The sequence below is a fragment of the Halictus rubicundus genome, chromosome 11, assembly GCF_050948215.1.
Source record: "Halictus rubicundus isolate RS-2024b chromosome 11, iyHalRubi1_principal, whole genome shotgun sequence".
NCBI classification, from domain to species: Eukaryota; Metazoa; Arthropoda; class Insecta; order Hymenoptera; family Halictidae; genus Halictus; species Halictus rubicundus.
Window position 1 is genome coordinate 15,050,944 of NC_135159.1, and position 15,745 is coordinate 15,066,688.

Here is a 15,745-nt window from a genome sequence, read left to right on the forward strand (position 1 = left end):
CGTCTGACCCAGGAGACAATAGAGTCCCGATCTAAGTCCGCAGAAATTTTTGCCGGTGTTTGACAGGGGCGCAAGTCGATCGTGGAAAGAAAGCAAAAGGCCAGGAGGACGAAGAAGCCGGAGGACCTTCGACCTCAGCCGGTGTCTCCGATTTCGTGTTTGTCGCAGGGCCTGAAAGACGAGAAGAAGAAGAGGAAGAGTGGAGGGAGAAAGGCGGAGACCCCGGTGGAAACACGCAGAAAGCGAGTGGCACGAAAGTGAGAGGAGGCAGTATCTCGTCGGCCTTGGGGCCTCCGCGAAGGAACATTTCACTCGCAAAGACCATCCGAGCAGCGCGTCACGGATCCTGATAACGCGCTTCACGCCGCGCCAGGGACCAAGAAAGGAAGACGAGGAGGAGGAAGAACGGATTCCTCCCGGCTGACCGGTCACTGGCTATTTTTACAACCGGTATTACAGTTAACGACGAGAAACACGTCGCGCGAGCCTCCTTCGGCACCACGAGATTTCTCAGATAACAGACACGTTGAAATTTGGCGTTACCTCTTTTGAGACCGCCTGTAGAATTCTAGATTTCATTGTCCCGCAAGGGAGAACGAGCCTTGGATGATTGTTCAGGAGTCTTTTGAGAAATATGATCTTTGAAGTACAAACTAGGTGCTGAAACACTGATGGCACATCTTTTGAAACCGCCTGTAGAATTCTAGATTTCATTGTCCCGCAATGGAGGACGAGGCTGGATGATTGTTCAGGAGTCTTTTAAGAAATATGATCTTTGAAGTATATAGTAGGTGCTGCGAGACTGATGGCACCTTTTTTGAAACCGCCTGTAGAATTCTAGATTTAATTGTCCCGCAATGGAGGACGAGCCTTGGATTATTGTTCAGGAGCCTTTTAAGAAATATGATCTTTGAAGTATATAGTAAGTGCCGGGAGATTGATGGCACCTCTTTTGAAACTGCATGTACAACTCAAAAATTGATTGCTTCTGAGAATAGACAATTGCTTCTCATGGTCAATTGTTGAAGCGTTTTTACCGATTAAGCATTTTAAATACTCACGTGCAAGTTGTATTAGCGTTCACCCATTTTTGAAATTCCCTGTACAATTCAAAGTACGAACCAAAACACTGGGATGATCGTTCAAGCTCCAAAGAAACGCTTTTAAGCTGTGCTGAAGTTACCCACTGATCCACTGACCGATCCATCTCTTTTGAACCGCCCTGTAGAGTGGTAATCTGTTTAGAAAAGTCAGTATAATTTAAACAAAAGGATGATTATTGCGACGCCGAGGAAACGATCTTAGAACCCTCGTGGATCCTAAAATCTTCAGTGAATCGATGCACCTTTTTTGAATCGCCCTGTAGAGTCAGAATCCATCTCGAATAATAGTACGATTCAAAAAGAAGTATCAAAGCGATCGGACGATCGTTGGCACGTGAGAGATACGGTTACAGGACTTCTAAAATCGCCGATGGTCCGAACCGCCATTCTTGAACCGCGCTGTAGAATGTCAATACATTTAGAAAAATAGTACAATCGAAAAAGAAGTATCAAAGCGATCGGACGATCGTTGGCACGTGAGAGATACGGTTACAGGACTTCTAAAATCGCCGATGGTCCGAACCGCCATTCTTGAACCGCGCTGTAGAATGCCAATCCATTTAGAAAAATAGTTACAGCGAAAAATCGGCGATCGAGGTCTCCTGGGAAGGTTGGTTCCGTCTGCAGGGTCCGCGCGAGGTGTCCGAAAGTTTCGGGATCGTTGTGTGCGGGGTCATGATTAAAAGATGAGCCCGGTTGCAGATCGGGCGAGCACACGCCCACGACATTCCAGCCTCGTTGGAATTTCTTTCTCCCTTTCTCTCTCTCTCTCTCTCACTCTGTGTGTTCGATTATGAACGCGACATGGGCCGCGTATGCAAATACAGGCCGCCGAGGAAAATAATTTACGAGATACGGATCATCGACGAAGACTAGTCAAGGTTCTCTCACCGAGGACGCCAGGGTGGGGGGCGGGGGGCGGGGGCGGGGCAGGATAAACACACAGACAGTAGTCATTGTCGTCATTGTCGTTCTCGTCTCTTTCTCTTGCCATTTCTTTTCTCTTTTTTTTCGCAGACTTTTTTTTATTGTCGTATTAATTTACATTTATACAGTAAGTAGCTCAGCCGTTCTGCGAGTGGCAGCCTTTCCATCTATATACAGGATGTCCCGCAACGAACGGTGCAACCGAGAAACAGCTGACAAGGAGGATCGAAATTTCTCGACGATTTTATCATTTTTCCTATTTTTCTGTTTTTTTTTTTTGTTTTTGGAAATTTTTTGTTTCATCGATTCAGCTGGTTTTCGGTTGTACCGCGAATTGCGGGACACCCTGTATACACGGTGCCGTTGACCAAGAGCGACACCGTCCCGGGAGTTTTCCCTCCGACGCGCGAGTCGAATTGGCGTATCGATCACTGTGAGGTTAGATCACCGTCGATTTCTTTATTCCGCGCGGTTTACAGAAGCTGGACCGAGGACTCTCACGACTATGCCTTATCCTCGGCGATAAGGCTTCGGTTTTACTTGCACCTCCTCCCGCTGGGTCTCCTCGACTTCCTCCTGCACCGGTTTTCCTCTGGTCCCGCCGAACCTGCCGCGACCCGACGATTTCGAGTCTGTTGCGGCGGCGGTGCTCTTTGCGCGACTGCTTGTGCTAGCTCTGCAAAAACACCGTCTCAAGTTAGGCGCCTTCAAAATTCATAAGCGATCACGAAAATCTGCGGCGAGCACTATGCAAGTCAATATACGGAAGTTACTTCCATAGTGCTCGCAGCTCTAGTGCCTCCGAGATTGATCAGGCTTCTCAGAAGTACATTTTAGTCCACAATGGAAACGCCTAGGGACGAGCACTATGACAGTAACAAGTCACGAGGAACAAATACCGCACACTAGAAATAATGAATTCTCAGCTGAAAATTTAAAACTAATTCCCGGACTATTTTCCTCTTTTTGGGGGAGGGGGGATCCTGATTCACTGATCTCTACATCGCGAAGATCATTACTTGGACTTGGGCGTGGTGGATTCGCCAGCCGGCTGGGCAGCCGAGGTCTCCCGATGGCTGGGCACCTGAGCTCTTCTTCTCTTCAAGGCTGCCAATAAATCCTGATTTGATCTACAATTTCGAAATCCAAAAATCATGTCCGATTCTCTTTCGGCGAGATTGTGAGAAAATTAAAAGAAGTGAAACCTAACCCAGACCTGAAGGGTCTAACTCCCCCACGGACGATTTTCGAAGACTCGGTGGTGGTGGTGGGAACCTCCTCCTGTTGATCTTGATTCTCCTCGAGTTCCTCGTCCGCTTCCTCTTCCGCTTCCGCTGGCTGTTCCACCGGCTTTGCTGTGGTCCCTTGCGTCTGTCGTCGGAACAAAAGAGTCGCTCAAAAATTGTCCTATCGTATTGTCACGTGCGAGTGGCTATACCGTTACGGATAAGTGGATCGCTTTTCCGAGTGACTTACAGTGGCTGGTCCTTTTCTGCCCACGTTGACTCGCCCTCTCGAGGACAGCAGCCCTCCGAGACGACCGGAAGTCGATTTTGCTGGAGCCGAGGGGGTTACTGGAGCCGCTGCTGCACCCTCCTCTTCGTAGTCGTACTCGTCTTCTGATCTGGCCACGGCTATCAGGCAGCCGGTCGCCAGCAATCTGTCAATCAAAATTTCCTTTCATTTCTAATGGTTCCCAGAACAGTCACTTTTTTTCTTAAACACCCTGTACGAGCAATTTTATCATTTTTCGTATCACTTCCGGACCACCCTGTATAGGACTTCACAAATTTTACCGGTCCTTATACAATTCTTAATTCACCCTGTACAACATGATTTTTTAATCGCCCTGTATTAGCGTTCGTTGCACGATCCTTGAATCACCCTGTACAGTGTACGGTATGCTAGAATTTTTGGCATTCCTTAAACGATTTTTTAATCACCCTGTACAGCACGTTAGAAATGCTGGCGTTCGTCGCACGATCGCTGAATCACCCTGTAGACACAGGAATTTTAGAGTGACTTTCGGCCCAACCCGTATAGCATGTTTATATCCAGCAATAGTACAGAAAATAAATAATTTACCGACCGCGAAGATTTCGATAGTGAAAGGCGACCGCGCATGCAAACGATACCGCCTGCGAGCTAGGAAACGCTTTCCTCCAGCGCGATCGACTGGCAAACAGGAAGTCGGTCGTTTCTCGAGCGGGTCGCGTGTTCAACGTAACTAGCGATCGAACAGCTGTTCGACGAAATGTCTGCGAGGAAGATGGTCTCGCTCCGATAATTGTCTCCGTAAGGTCCCTAATCCGTAACGATTAGCTGTTGGAATCGTTAGACAACAAGCGAAAGAAAGATGAGCCTCATCCGGATAGAAAGTGGATAGCGATTAGCCAAATACTGGGAGATTCATACATGCGAGATTGGAACAGCCTGTAGACCGGTTCACTGAAACACCCTGTACATAGACATCAGTACTATTCTTGTCCTTACAAGTCATTCAATAGACATTTTATATGATATTCACATATTTGTGGAATGTTCCAGCTTCGACCATGACGAATGAAACGCCCTGTAGCTGAACGAGTCAACTGAGACACCCTGTATGAGGTTAGGTTCTGTTTTATGTGGTGATTCGATCATTTTGTGGCCGGTATTGTCATTTCTCGCGAATGTTTACGTTTCGACCTCAAAGTATGTAACACCCTGTAGCCAAATGAACGATCCAGTTGAATCAGCCTCTACACCAAAGCCATATTCCACATTGTGGTTTGATTTTCCTGTAGTCGATGTGGGCACTTTCGTCGAATTTGTTTATTTCGGCCGTGATATTTGGAACGGCCTGTAACAGCAGCCTCGCAACAGAACCGGGCAAATCGATTCGAAGATGGCGGAATCGGGTGGAAGGGCAGCACCCACTCGACGAATGACCGAGTTCCCAGAACTGTACCCGTCCCGAAAAAGGCACGGGGCAACAGGACAGCGAGGCGCGTGCCTCTCTCGCAGCGCAACTTTCGCCCGCGAAAGGATCGAGAATAGAATACCGAGGACGAGTCCTGCGGATCCAGCCGCCTCGATCTCGCCCCTCGATCGCCGTCACCGTCTGCGCGATTCCCCCACAATCAACTGCCACGAATCTTCTAGACCCCGCCAATTCCAACCTCTCCGAAAAAGTTGTAAAACATTCCCAGATGAATTGATAATCCTCGTGAATCCTGATGAGAACCGTTTTTGAGAAATTCAACTTTTTAAAGGCGACTTTGGAACACTTTTGCGAGAGAACTGTAAAAGATACGTGAACGTTTCTTTTTTTAAATGATTCTGAGAACTCTGCTAAGTGCGATAAAACGAATTTTGAAAAATGCAAAGTGAATATGTAAATTTTGGAACACTTTTACGACGAAACCGTAATAGCTGCACGAACGATTCTTACTCTAAACAATTCTGCAGCTCCTCCTGCATATAGTAACACCTCGTTTTCCAAGATTATACACAATCAAGCAGGTTTAATCTCCCCCGAGAAATCGGACCGTGGAGCAAAAAAGCCACTCGGTAAAACGGTCCTTTTCAGTAACAATCTCGCAAAATCATCGACGAAAATTAGCGAGCGTGACGCCGGTGACACAATCGCGGCGCGCGGAGGGTTGCGTCAGCGATCGGCGGGGCGGCAACAAAGGCTGATCGCGGGCGCGCGCGCGCGCGCGTGCTTGCAACAAAGAAATTGTCAGTTTGACCGTGGATCGGTCGAACGTGGAAAACGGTGTGCTTTCGAAACCGGAGCGCCGAGTGAACACAGGAGGGGCACTCGTGGATCGGCGAAACCCGTCGATAAAACTCGATCGCCGTTCGAGAAATTCGACTCGTACGGTCGTGTCCCTCTCGGCGGGCTTCTTTTATTTCGTCTTTCGTTTGCTTCCCTGAGCGGCGCCGTCCTTTTCTTTTTTTCTTCGATATATATTTGTTAGCCGCGTCACGTACCTACATCGGCTGTGTCGAGTCGGCGACACGTCCGTGGTAACGGATCGTGGTCGGCCGGCCAATCCCGATCCGGGAGTAGCTTGTTGCACGAGCCAACAGCCCAGAGAAAGTGAGTTTCGTACCCGTGAATGTCACAGGTCAAAATCCAGCCGGCGTCGCTGCTTGGCGGATCTACAACGCCGAGAAAACGTGCACACGCCGCTGCACCAGACGCGGGCACCTCTCTCGCCTGCTACGCGCGCGAGCGTTAGGACACGCGAGGCCTCGGGAAAATCGCGCGTGGGTTGCGCCACGGACCGTTGCCACACCGACCGAGCTCTCATCCTCGAGACAATACGACGATCCAGTGCGATGATCCTCAAACACCTTCAAACACCTTCAAACACCTTCAAACTTTCATAAACATTCTACAAATTCTGATAGAACGCGCCCCACGCCACGCTAACCGATCTCTCATCGTCTCTCCGTCTCGAAAACGATTCAATGATCCGTGCCAATAATTTTCAAACACCTTCAAACAGCCTCAAACTTTCATAAACACGCTAAAAACCCTGATAGAACGCGCCCCATGCCACGCCAACCGAACTCTCATCCTCCTGTATCGAAACTGGTTGAACGATCCGGGTCAATAATTTTCAAACACCTTGAAACGCCTTCAAGCAGCTTCAAACTTTCATAAACCTGCTACAAACCGTGATAGAACGCGCCGCACGCCACGCCAACCGATCTCTCATCCTCCTGTATCGAAACTGGTTGAACGATCCGGGCCAATAATTTTCAAACACCTTGAAACGCCTTCAAGCAGCTTCAAACTTTCATAAACCTGCTACAAACCGTGATAGAACGCGCCGCGCGATCTCTCATCGTCCTCCCGGGCGAATAATTTTCAAACACCTTCGCACGTTCATAGAAATCGTGCAAACCCTGCTGGTTTGCGAGCTCGTTTCGCTCGGAGTGAACGTTTTCACCGAATCGCCGAAGGAAAAGCAACGGCACCGCGCACCGGACCGACGTAATCGATATTTTTCATTGGACTCGTTTTCTAATCGATTTCCTGGTTCGGCGGAACGGACCTGCCCGGGTTTGCATAACGCTCTCCCGCATCCTGTTATTACAGGAGCCTGTGTCTTGTCCGGTTTCTGCTGTTCCCGGTGGTCCTTTGTTTTCCTCCGGTCGGATCGGTGGAAATTGTCGAGCAGGTGGCAAGCCGCGAGACACACCGGGGCTTGTAACGTTAGATAAATACGACTTTCGATCGCGTCCAAGGAGCCTGGCCTTGGTCACTCGAACGCGTACACGCGAGAGAGCTCTACGCTCGGCGAAGCGTATGTGTCGCGGCGAGGCGACGTTGAATTTGATAGTGCACGCCTGAAACCAGCCGCTCTCGGTTGCTGCACTCGATTCGCCGCGATTCTGATCCTGGAAGCGTTATCTCGACTCTCAGCCCGAACGGAGACGCGCCTTAATGTTTAACAAATCGGAATTGATGCGTGGACTAAGAACTTTTGGGCCGTACTGGAATCAGAGGCTTCAGCTGGACCTATTGGCGAGGTTTCACCGTGAAATATTCTGATCCAGACCCTGTCTCGATAAAGTCATTCAAGTGGACACACAGCTTAAGCAACCCTCGTTAACGGCTCTCGCGTGGATACACAGCTTAAGAATTAATCTCTAAGATAGACACGAGTCTTCCAATTCCCAACGACGTACTATCAGAGTTTACCACAAAATACCTTAATCCAGACTTTCTCTATAAGGGCCCTCAAGTGGACGCACAGCCTAAGAATCATTTTCTAAGACAAACGTGGAACTTCCAACTCCACTGACCTGCCATCAAAAGTACCCTAAAGCACCCGGATCTAGACCTCTCTCGATAAAGGCTCCGAAGTGTGTAATCAGCCTGAGGCTCTAAATCTGGACGATCAAGTACCGAGGTCTGGTATCGAGCCTGTGGTCTCGATCACTCGCGAACGTTTCTCGAACCCGCGTCCCAAACGTGGAAGCTCAAAGCTGGTACTCACGCGAGCAGTGCGAGCTTCATGCTGCGTAGATTAGGGTTGCTGGTGGCGGCTGGTGTTGTTGCGGACGACGACGGCGCGCGTTTGGCAGTACGGTGTCCGTCGGCTCTAACGTGTCCCCGGTTCTGCTCGAAACGGCGGAGTATCGTGAACGGTGCAGTATTCGTAAACGACGACGACTGGTGTTGTTGGCACGGCCGCGATACCGCGAGGAATGGGTATATCGTTTGGAGTGGTAGAGGGAACCGCAAGCCCAGCCAAGCACACCAACTGCAATCGCGGAGGCTGTGTACTTTGGAGTGCCGCCGTGGGTTTCCCCTTCCCTCTATATATATTGGCACTCTCACTCAGCCGGACAACCACCCGTTTGCCGTCCCGAGTGGAGAAGCCCCATCCACCTATACCCGTGCGTGTGCGACTTTGATATATCCGGCGAGAGAGAACACACCACCATCCTGGTCGTTTCTCGCGGCCATGGAATTCCGAATCTTCTCCTCCGAAGCCTCCCTCGCGACACAACCGCCTGCCTGCCTGCCTGCCTGACTGCCTGCCTGACTGCCTACCTGTTCCCCCGTATCGCGTCGCCTCGGAATGACACTGGAATTCTTCGCGAGCCGAGGCTCGCTAGCGGATTCCAGCCTGCTGATTTTTTCTTTTTCGCGGATTTTCTCTCTATCTACATCTCTAAGGCCAGCTTCAGGGATCCGGAGATCTTTCCGAGACGCCACGTTCGTTTACAACCTAGACTTTCTCGAGGCTCGGAGATCAGTGCAAATTCACTCGGGTATCGATCGATACGGACTCGACGCCATCACTCGGTGGCGTTTTGGAAGGATATGTTCAATATTTCGTTATGGCTCTGGTGGAAATAGAACAGTGTCCTCGTTCGACTGGACTCTGGGTCCTTTTTGATTCCCTTGTTGCTCGCAGTCGCTTAAACCCATCACTACTTACGGGAAATTCATTGAAGAATAATGTGAAGGTTCAGGATAATTATCGGCGCTTCTATAGCGCTCGCGAACTTTCAGTCTCACTTGGGCTTATTTATCTTCATAGTGCTACCATTATTCAACTTATTTTTTTTTTTTTTATTGCTATAGCGTTGACAGTCCCCTGTAGCTTCTAGGATGCATCGTTCAGCGTCTTTTCAGTACTGCGGAATACCTTCGAGGACGTAACAGAATTATTTATTCATACCTATCGAATCCATCACTACTCACCATTCAAACTCCACTCCTGATCGATGTGTGTGCGGAGTCTCCACTCCAGCGATACGTCCGGAGACAAATGGGAAGAATTATAGATTTTTGAAGACACCGGGGGTCCTAAAATTCTTATTGCTCCGATATCAACTCTCAAACCCATCGCTACTCACCTCCGAAAGCCCATGAAAGCCAGCCTCGGCCAAAAGGACAGTCTCGCAGCTTAACTACGATATTCCCGCATGTTTCCCATAGTGTTAGCGTGAATAGGGTGTCTCGAGGGGACAGCGTGGGAGTCCGGTTTGGCTCTGGAGGGATCGGGAATCGGCTGGTTCGCGGTCCGGTCCACCGAAACGAAACCGAGCCGGAGCTTTGGACGTGTTTTATAGTTAGATCGAGCGTCACCGGTGAAAGTAAACGACACGACGGAGGCCTGGTATCGCGGCCGTAGCCAGGAATGCCGGAGGAGACACCCCGCTGTCCGCGATGCCCTATCCTTTTTTCGCCTTCTTCGATCAGGTTGAATCCTCCGGAAAAATCGTCGTTGATCACCCGACGCCATCATCGGACGGGACACGATGCGTCCGGTTCGGGATGCTGGCATTGTTCGAACGATAAAATCAATTCCAGACGGGTCGTGATGTCGGCCCGCGACGTCTCGTCGCGCATCCACAGACATTCAGGATCTTCCGTGTGTAAATGTCAAGAGGTATTGCGGCAAGTCCGATTACAAGCCTTCATGGTTTCTCGGATCGCTGGCTGCCCGTGCCCGTGCACATTTTGCTCTTTCTCTACCGGGTGTTTCAGAAATTGAGAAATCCTTCGACACAACGTGCCGACTTCGTTGACTCCAATTTCTCGACACATTTCTTTTTTCCTTTTTTTTTTTTAAATCTTTACTCTGCTATTTCTGTCCGCCGAGAGATGAACAATAACGTTTCAGAAATATTCCCTTAGTTCGAGGAGATTGTCCGAAGTCGTTTTCAGCATTCTTGGTAGCCCGTCGATTTTCACCTGTTCATCGGTGAAAGTTGTAATTAATGTCTAAGCAATTTTTAAAAAGTTGCAATAGCCCCTCGGCGTGTTCGAAGATTCCTGGAGATCACGAGACCGAAGATCTCCGCTCGAGGATCGATCGACGCGAGAGCAGAACCGTCCGCGAAACTGGTGTTGCCACCTCTCGGCGTTCTCCAGCAACAGTCAGGACATCCTGCACGTCATCATTTACCGTATGAACAAATATTAATAACAATTGAAAGCCAACCGTAAAAGTGTACAATAAATTGTCAGACTTTGAGACTCCAGTACCCGTAACATTGAATATTTAGGGATCTAAGAATATTTAAATCGAATATCCTTAGGATATCATGGCATAGCATTATCGTGGGTGCCTGGTGCAGCTAGAAACAACCCATGTGTACCCTTTTGCACCCGCTTGTACCCGTTTGTACCCGTTTGTACTCATCTGTATCGGTTTGTATCCATTTGTACCCGTCTGTATCGGTTTGTAGCCGTTTGTACCCGTCTGTATCGGTTTGTACCCGTTTGCAACGGTCTGTGTCGGTTTGTACCCGTTTGCAACGGTCTGTGTCGGTTTGTACCCGTTTGCAACGGTCTGTATCGGTTTGTACCCATTTGCAACGGTCTGTATCGGTTTGTACCCGTTTGTACCCGTCTGTATTGGTTTGTAACCGTTTGTACCCGTCTGTATTGGTTTGTACCCGTCTGTATCGGGCTGTATCCATTTGTACCCGCCTGTATTGGTTTGTACGCGTTTGCACCCGTCTGTATCGGGCTGTATCCGTTTGTACCCGTCAGTATCGGTTTGTAGCCGTCGGTACCAGTCGGTACCACTTTTTACTCGCTTGTACTCGTCCGTACCCGCAAGTACCCGCACGTACCCGCTCCTAGAATCAAATACTTTGGCTTCTCTTGTTGTCCAGAGATATTTAAATTGAAAATTTTGATATTACAGTGCTAGAAGATCAGTTTAAGACCCAGAATCGACCCGCCACGACCCGCTCCGACCCGCTGCGACCCGCCCAATGCGTAGAGCCCCTGTATCGCCTGTTGCATCTCGTCCAGAGGGGAGTTGTGTCAAATATCGTGGCACGGGGCAGTCCGATTCGGCCCGATCGGGCCCGATGTGTTCGATACCCGGCCGCCGAAGCGCATGAGGTCCAGCGACGCCTCGTGCACCGATCAGTAGCGCCATCCAGCTAGGCGTTCTCCGCCGGGGGAACTAACGGAGCCGCGGAGACTGTCTGTCACTTGTTGCATCGCCGTCGTCGGCCTGACGTTCGCTCGTCTCGGCTCCAGGCCCGGCGTGTGTGCTGTACCCGCACCGGTCCGCGTTCTTCCGGTTTCCTTGCGAGCGTCTCTACCCCCCTTACGGTCTCCCTATCTCGCGAGACGCGAACGCACCGGCAGTGCAACGGTATTCACGTGAATATCTAGTTCCTTTTTATTTTGATACAGTGTGTGCTCGTTTTGTGCGCGCGTGTTTCCTACTATTCTACGGCGGATCCTACGAGGTCCAGCCTCTTCAGCTACGATCATCATGGTGAGTAAATTAATGAGCCGTTAAATTCGGAGAATTGTGTTTCTTGTGGAGAGGTTCGATTTTTTGGAGTCGTCGAGCTCGGGAATTTGCGAGCGTCGATCCAACGATGATCCAGGGAAGATCCTCCTCCTGTGCAAGGATCACTGTGGCCGGGTACAGTACCGGCCAAAAGTTTTCGCACCGCTACAAGATGTATTCGATTTTCTGTTCCGATTGTGATTTGGTTGTGGGTCTTCGGTGATTTTTAGTGGTACTGAGTTTTTCGGTTTTGGGAGTGTGATTCTCGTGCACAGTCCCATTCAAAAGTCATTCATTTTTGCTGTAGGAAAATTAATTTACTGTTTATCTTGTGAATTAGGATTGAGGACCTTAGGGGCCAAAACAGGGCAAGTCTACTTTTCAAGAAAATCTTTTTTAAAACACAGCTCGTTGTTCAAAATAAAAATTGTTGCTGGATGAGATAAAAATGATTAGAATGTAGCATAGAAGTTGGTATTATCAGAGATGAAAATTGTGACTGTCGGGTGTTGAGGTTGCGTCGCAATTTATTTAAACGAATTACAGTCTGGAGAGTCGCAGTAAGGACAAGATAAATCGAAGTTTTGGTGGTTCGTAAACTTGTTGCTGGAAGTGTACCCGAGGCCGAGCCTGTTCTATCTTATCTGAGGCGAAGATACAGCATGAAAATTTGCTTTTCGTCGGTGGGCCCGTGCGTGTGGGAATTTTCACGGGTTTTCCACGTCCGTGAACAACGGTCGTCCGCGTTATCTGCAGCCGATTCAAAGTTTTGCACGGTCCGGCTCCTTTGTTTCCTGGTCTGGCTTCGCGAACTCGATGAACGACGCCGGCCACTAACGCTCGTTTCTCTTGCTCTCTCTCTCTCTCCCTCTCTCTCCTTTCTTTCCTCGTCTCCCAGCCTCTCTCTCTCTCTCTCTCTCTCTCTCTCTCTCTCTCTCTCTCTCTCTGCTCCCTGGAAACCAGTTTCCAGCTGTCAGCGTCCAGTTTCTCGCACATACGCGCACCTATGCAACCGTTTCTGCGACCCGACCCGACCTCCCCCTCTCGATCATCGATCCTGCGATCGTCTCGATCATTTTTTGGTTCCAACAAACCGTCAGAAACCCATTGAATTAATCTAGAAATTTTTTCCACGATGGGACAACTATTCCTCTGACGGTGAATTTTATTCGTTTTCAAATAGGGTGAATTGTGATTAAATATTTTTTTAAATTTATCATTCCCACTGTATTTAGGAATTAGTAATTTTGCATTGGAAATGGAAGGGTAATGTTTATGAGAGGCTATTTTCCGAGAAATGGGAACCACAAGGGAACAGTATTTTTTTTTTTTACAAAGGGTATGTAAAATAAAACAAAATTGCCATTATTTTAAATTTATTTTGAACGACGAAGGTTTATTTCAAGAAGAGGGCGTTTATCATAAAACCTTGCCAGTCAGGGTTATGACCATGTTGGGCAGGCACATAAACCAGCAGATCTCACGTCGATCGCGAAGGAAGCATGGCGGCAGGAAGGAGCTCTCGCCTCGACCGAAATAATTTTCTCTCCCTAACGAAAGTCGAAGGGCGCGTCTCGACCGAAATAGTCTTTGAGAGTGCCGAACAGAGAGACAGACTCCCGCCGAACACGCTTTACGGTCCCGTGTATTCATTCATGCGGCCACCGTCAGAATAGGTGTCCGGCCTGTTGTACACGAAAACCATTGGAACAGCCGGAGTGGGGAGGACACCAATTCTGACCGTCGGCGTAAAAGAAGGACAGCCAGGAAGAACGGAGACGGAAAAGGGAAAAGGGAGAAGGAGGAGGGCTCGATTCAAGCGTATCCGGGCTTAAATTCGTCGTGTCGTGTTTACTAGAAGACTTTTCTGTCCACGTGTTTTCTTTTCCTGCCTTCCCCTCCTCTCCCCTCGCCTTCCGGAAAAGTTTCGTCTTTTCTTGGAACTGAGCCTCTTGAGAACAGTGCACGGATTTTGTCGGATCTCGGCTGAGCTACAGTGCACGTAAAACTGTACAACACAGATTTTTTTCTTGTTTTAATATTGATTTTAATCCTGGAACTTAGGGGATGAAAAAGTTGTTGTGATGAATATTTAAGGAACTACGAGGGATGGAAAAATTGTATCATGGAGGATATGTCCTCGAACGAGGAATCTTATTTTACACAGATTTGCAAAATTGATTTTCCCCATTTGTTGTTAGCTTTTTATAAATACTTCTACGAGCCGGAGTATCCCTGGATTTTTTTAAAATCTACAGGGCTTTTTATATTTATGTTGTCAGGGGATTGTGTTTGCGTTATAAAGTTGAGAAAGGTCGGGGAGGATTTTTTTGACATTTCCGATTAGGAGAGACAGCCATAAATCGCTCGTACCTCTGGTGCTCGGTGTTATTCTTGAAGAAATCCGGCGTTAGGATGATCCATGCTCCTCCAGGGAATGGAATGCAGGCGGATGGTGGTTGGTTCGGGTCCTGCGGCAGGTCGAATCCCATGGGAGCCGAAAACTGCACTGGCACTGCCACTCTGGACCATTGTTCCGTTGTAGGTAGCCGCGTTACCTGCGTTTCTCCACACCTTGAGGAATTTACGAGCCTTTTAGGCTCGAACTTTCCACGTTGCGTTGCATCCTCGTCTTCCGGGAATAATTTTGCGATGCTGAAACTTCTCGGACCTACTCCCTCCCTCGAACTATTCGATCCTTCAAACCCTCAAACCTTTACCTACCCCGAAACTGACCATTTTGTCCTTTTTAAAAAAATTCCATAACCGTCTCCATCCCGATTTTTCGCAATTTTTATTATAGAACGTGTTCGAATTAATTTATTGATTCGAAGTTTACAGGGTGCTCCAAATACGGAAATTTATTAAAATTGGAAATTGGATTGTGGGATGATTTAAAAATGTTTGAGCTGAAGGTCGTTACAAGGTCACGCTATTGCACATGAATGAACGCATCGCAATGTCAGCTGTGATATTGAATAAAAATGAAGGAACTCTCTACAGAATGGCATGCATAAAACATTTTTGTTCGATTGATTGCCGTGTTTGATTTTATTATTACCTTTTTTGTTTATATTTGATTAGCCGATAGGAGAAAGATTTCTTCCCGTCCTCGATCTCGTTAGATCCGCGGCAGTAACAGTGTAAATATGCATGAACTTCCGCAGCCTGTCTGCGAGGAATCTGCAATTATAATGCATATTTGATTCATAGTAGCATTTTAATGAAAATGGTAATTCGCGGCGGCCCGAAAGGACAATAACGGTCGATGCGTTAAAAACCAATTTGAACGAGGTACGATCGTCGTATTAGAACAAGGACTCGCCTTCGGACAACGGGGGACGGGTCCATTTTGACCCAGAATTAAAAACGTCCCAATTGCAATTTTTGACCCAGAATTAAAAACGTCCCAATTGCAATTTTTATCCCCCAATTTAAATTACATAGAAATTTTAACTCTTCTAATTCATAAATCATTCTCTGCTGAAGCAGAAGAAAAATTACTAAAAATTTCACTTCTTTCCAAAATTAAATTTTGTCAGAAAATTGAAATAGATCAAAATTGTTATTGTTTACTGTTAGGTCCATTAAGGGGATTAATATTGAGTTCAGTGAAACGAATGGAGAAATATCTGGAGAGAAAAATTGGCTTGCAGGAATTTGAGCGGATTTAGCAATGGCAGGCACGGAGTGGTATAGTTATTGTGAGTAAAAGCGGCACAAAAGTGCACGGGTTTTCAATCGAGAACGTGGAATCCAAGGAACCCCGGCTCTCCGGCCGTCCTTCGCCGGTCCAGTTCTTTTTCTGTCTGTTTTTATGCGTTGTCTTTGATCGACGATCGAAATTATACACGCCGGTGTGTCACAACGTCGATATTCTTTCGCGTTGCACAACCACCCGCTCGCCTTGCACAGCCGAAACAACCGGTCGATCTT

The 15,745-nt window shown here is 48.1% G+C and overlaps 2 protein-coding genes across 14 annotated transcripts in view; one reads left to right on the forward strand and one right to left on the reverse strand.

The window, feature by feature from the left end:
• Window positions 1-2,321: 2,321 nt before the first annotated feature.
• On the reverse strand, window positions 2,322-8,590 carry LOC143358752 (uncharacterized). Of its 2 annotated transcripts, none has more exons than XM_076796160.1 (5): window positions 8,030-8,590; window positions 3,507-3,690; window positions 3,247-3,401; window positions 3,050-3,160; window positions 2,322-2,706 (listed from the first exon to the last, which is right to left on the reverse strand). In XM_076796160.1, the coding sequence occupies exons 1-5, from the start codon at window positions 8,047-8,049 to the stop codon at window positions 2,541-2,543; spliced, it is 636 nt and encodes a 211-aa protein (XP_076652275.1). In that variant the 5' UTR covers window positions 8,050-8,590; the 3' UTR covers window positions 2,322-2,540. The 2 variants fall into 2 exon arrangements, with proteins under 2 accessions (XP_076652275.1, XP_076652274.1); XM_076796159.1 differs by having other exon boundaries at window positions 3,241-3,401.
• A 2,904-nt stretch (window positions 8,591-11,494) lies between these two features.
• The window catches only part of LOC143358689 (uncharacterized), a 107,218-nt gene continuing 102,967 nt past the window's right edge, over window positions 11,495-15,745 (forward strand). For 10 of the 12 annotated variants that reach the window (XM_076796014.1, XM_076796016.1, XM_076796015.1 and 7 more), the window contains exon 1: window positions 11,497-11,791. The gene's annotated coding sequence lies outside the window, so the exon portion shown is untranslated. Of the gene's footprint in view, window positions 11,792-15,745 lie in introns of all 12 variants that reach the window. The other 2 variants (XM_076796025.1, XM_076796026.1) reach the window with 1 other exon arrangement.

Coding starts and splice junctions, on each gene's coding strand:
- LOC143358752 (XM_076796159.1), bottom strand. CDS start 8,049: ATGAAGCTCGCACTGCTCGC. Junction 3,691..8,029: donor ATGAAGCTCGCACTGCTCGC/GTGAGTACCAGC, acceptor TTTGATTGACAG/ATTGCTGGCGACCGGCTGCC. Junction 3,161..3,240: donor GTTAGACCCTTCAGGTCTGG/GTTAGGTTTCAC, acceptor TCGAAATTGTAG/ATCAAATCAGGATTTATTGG.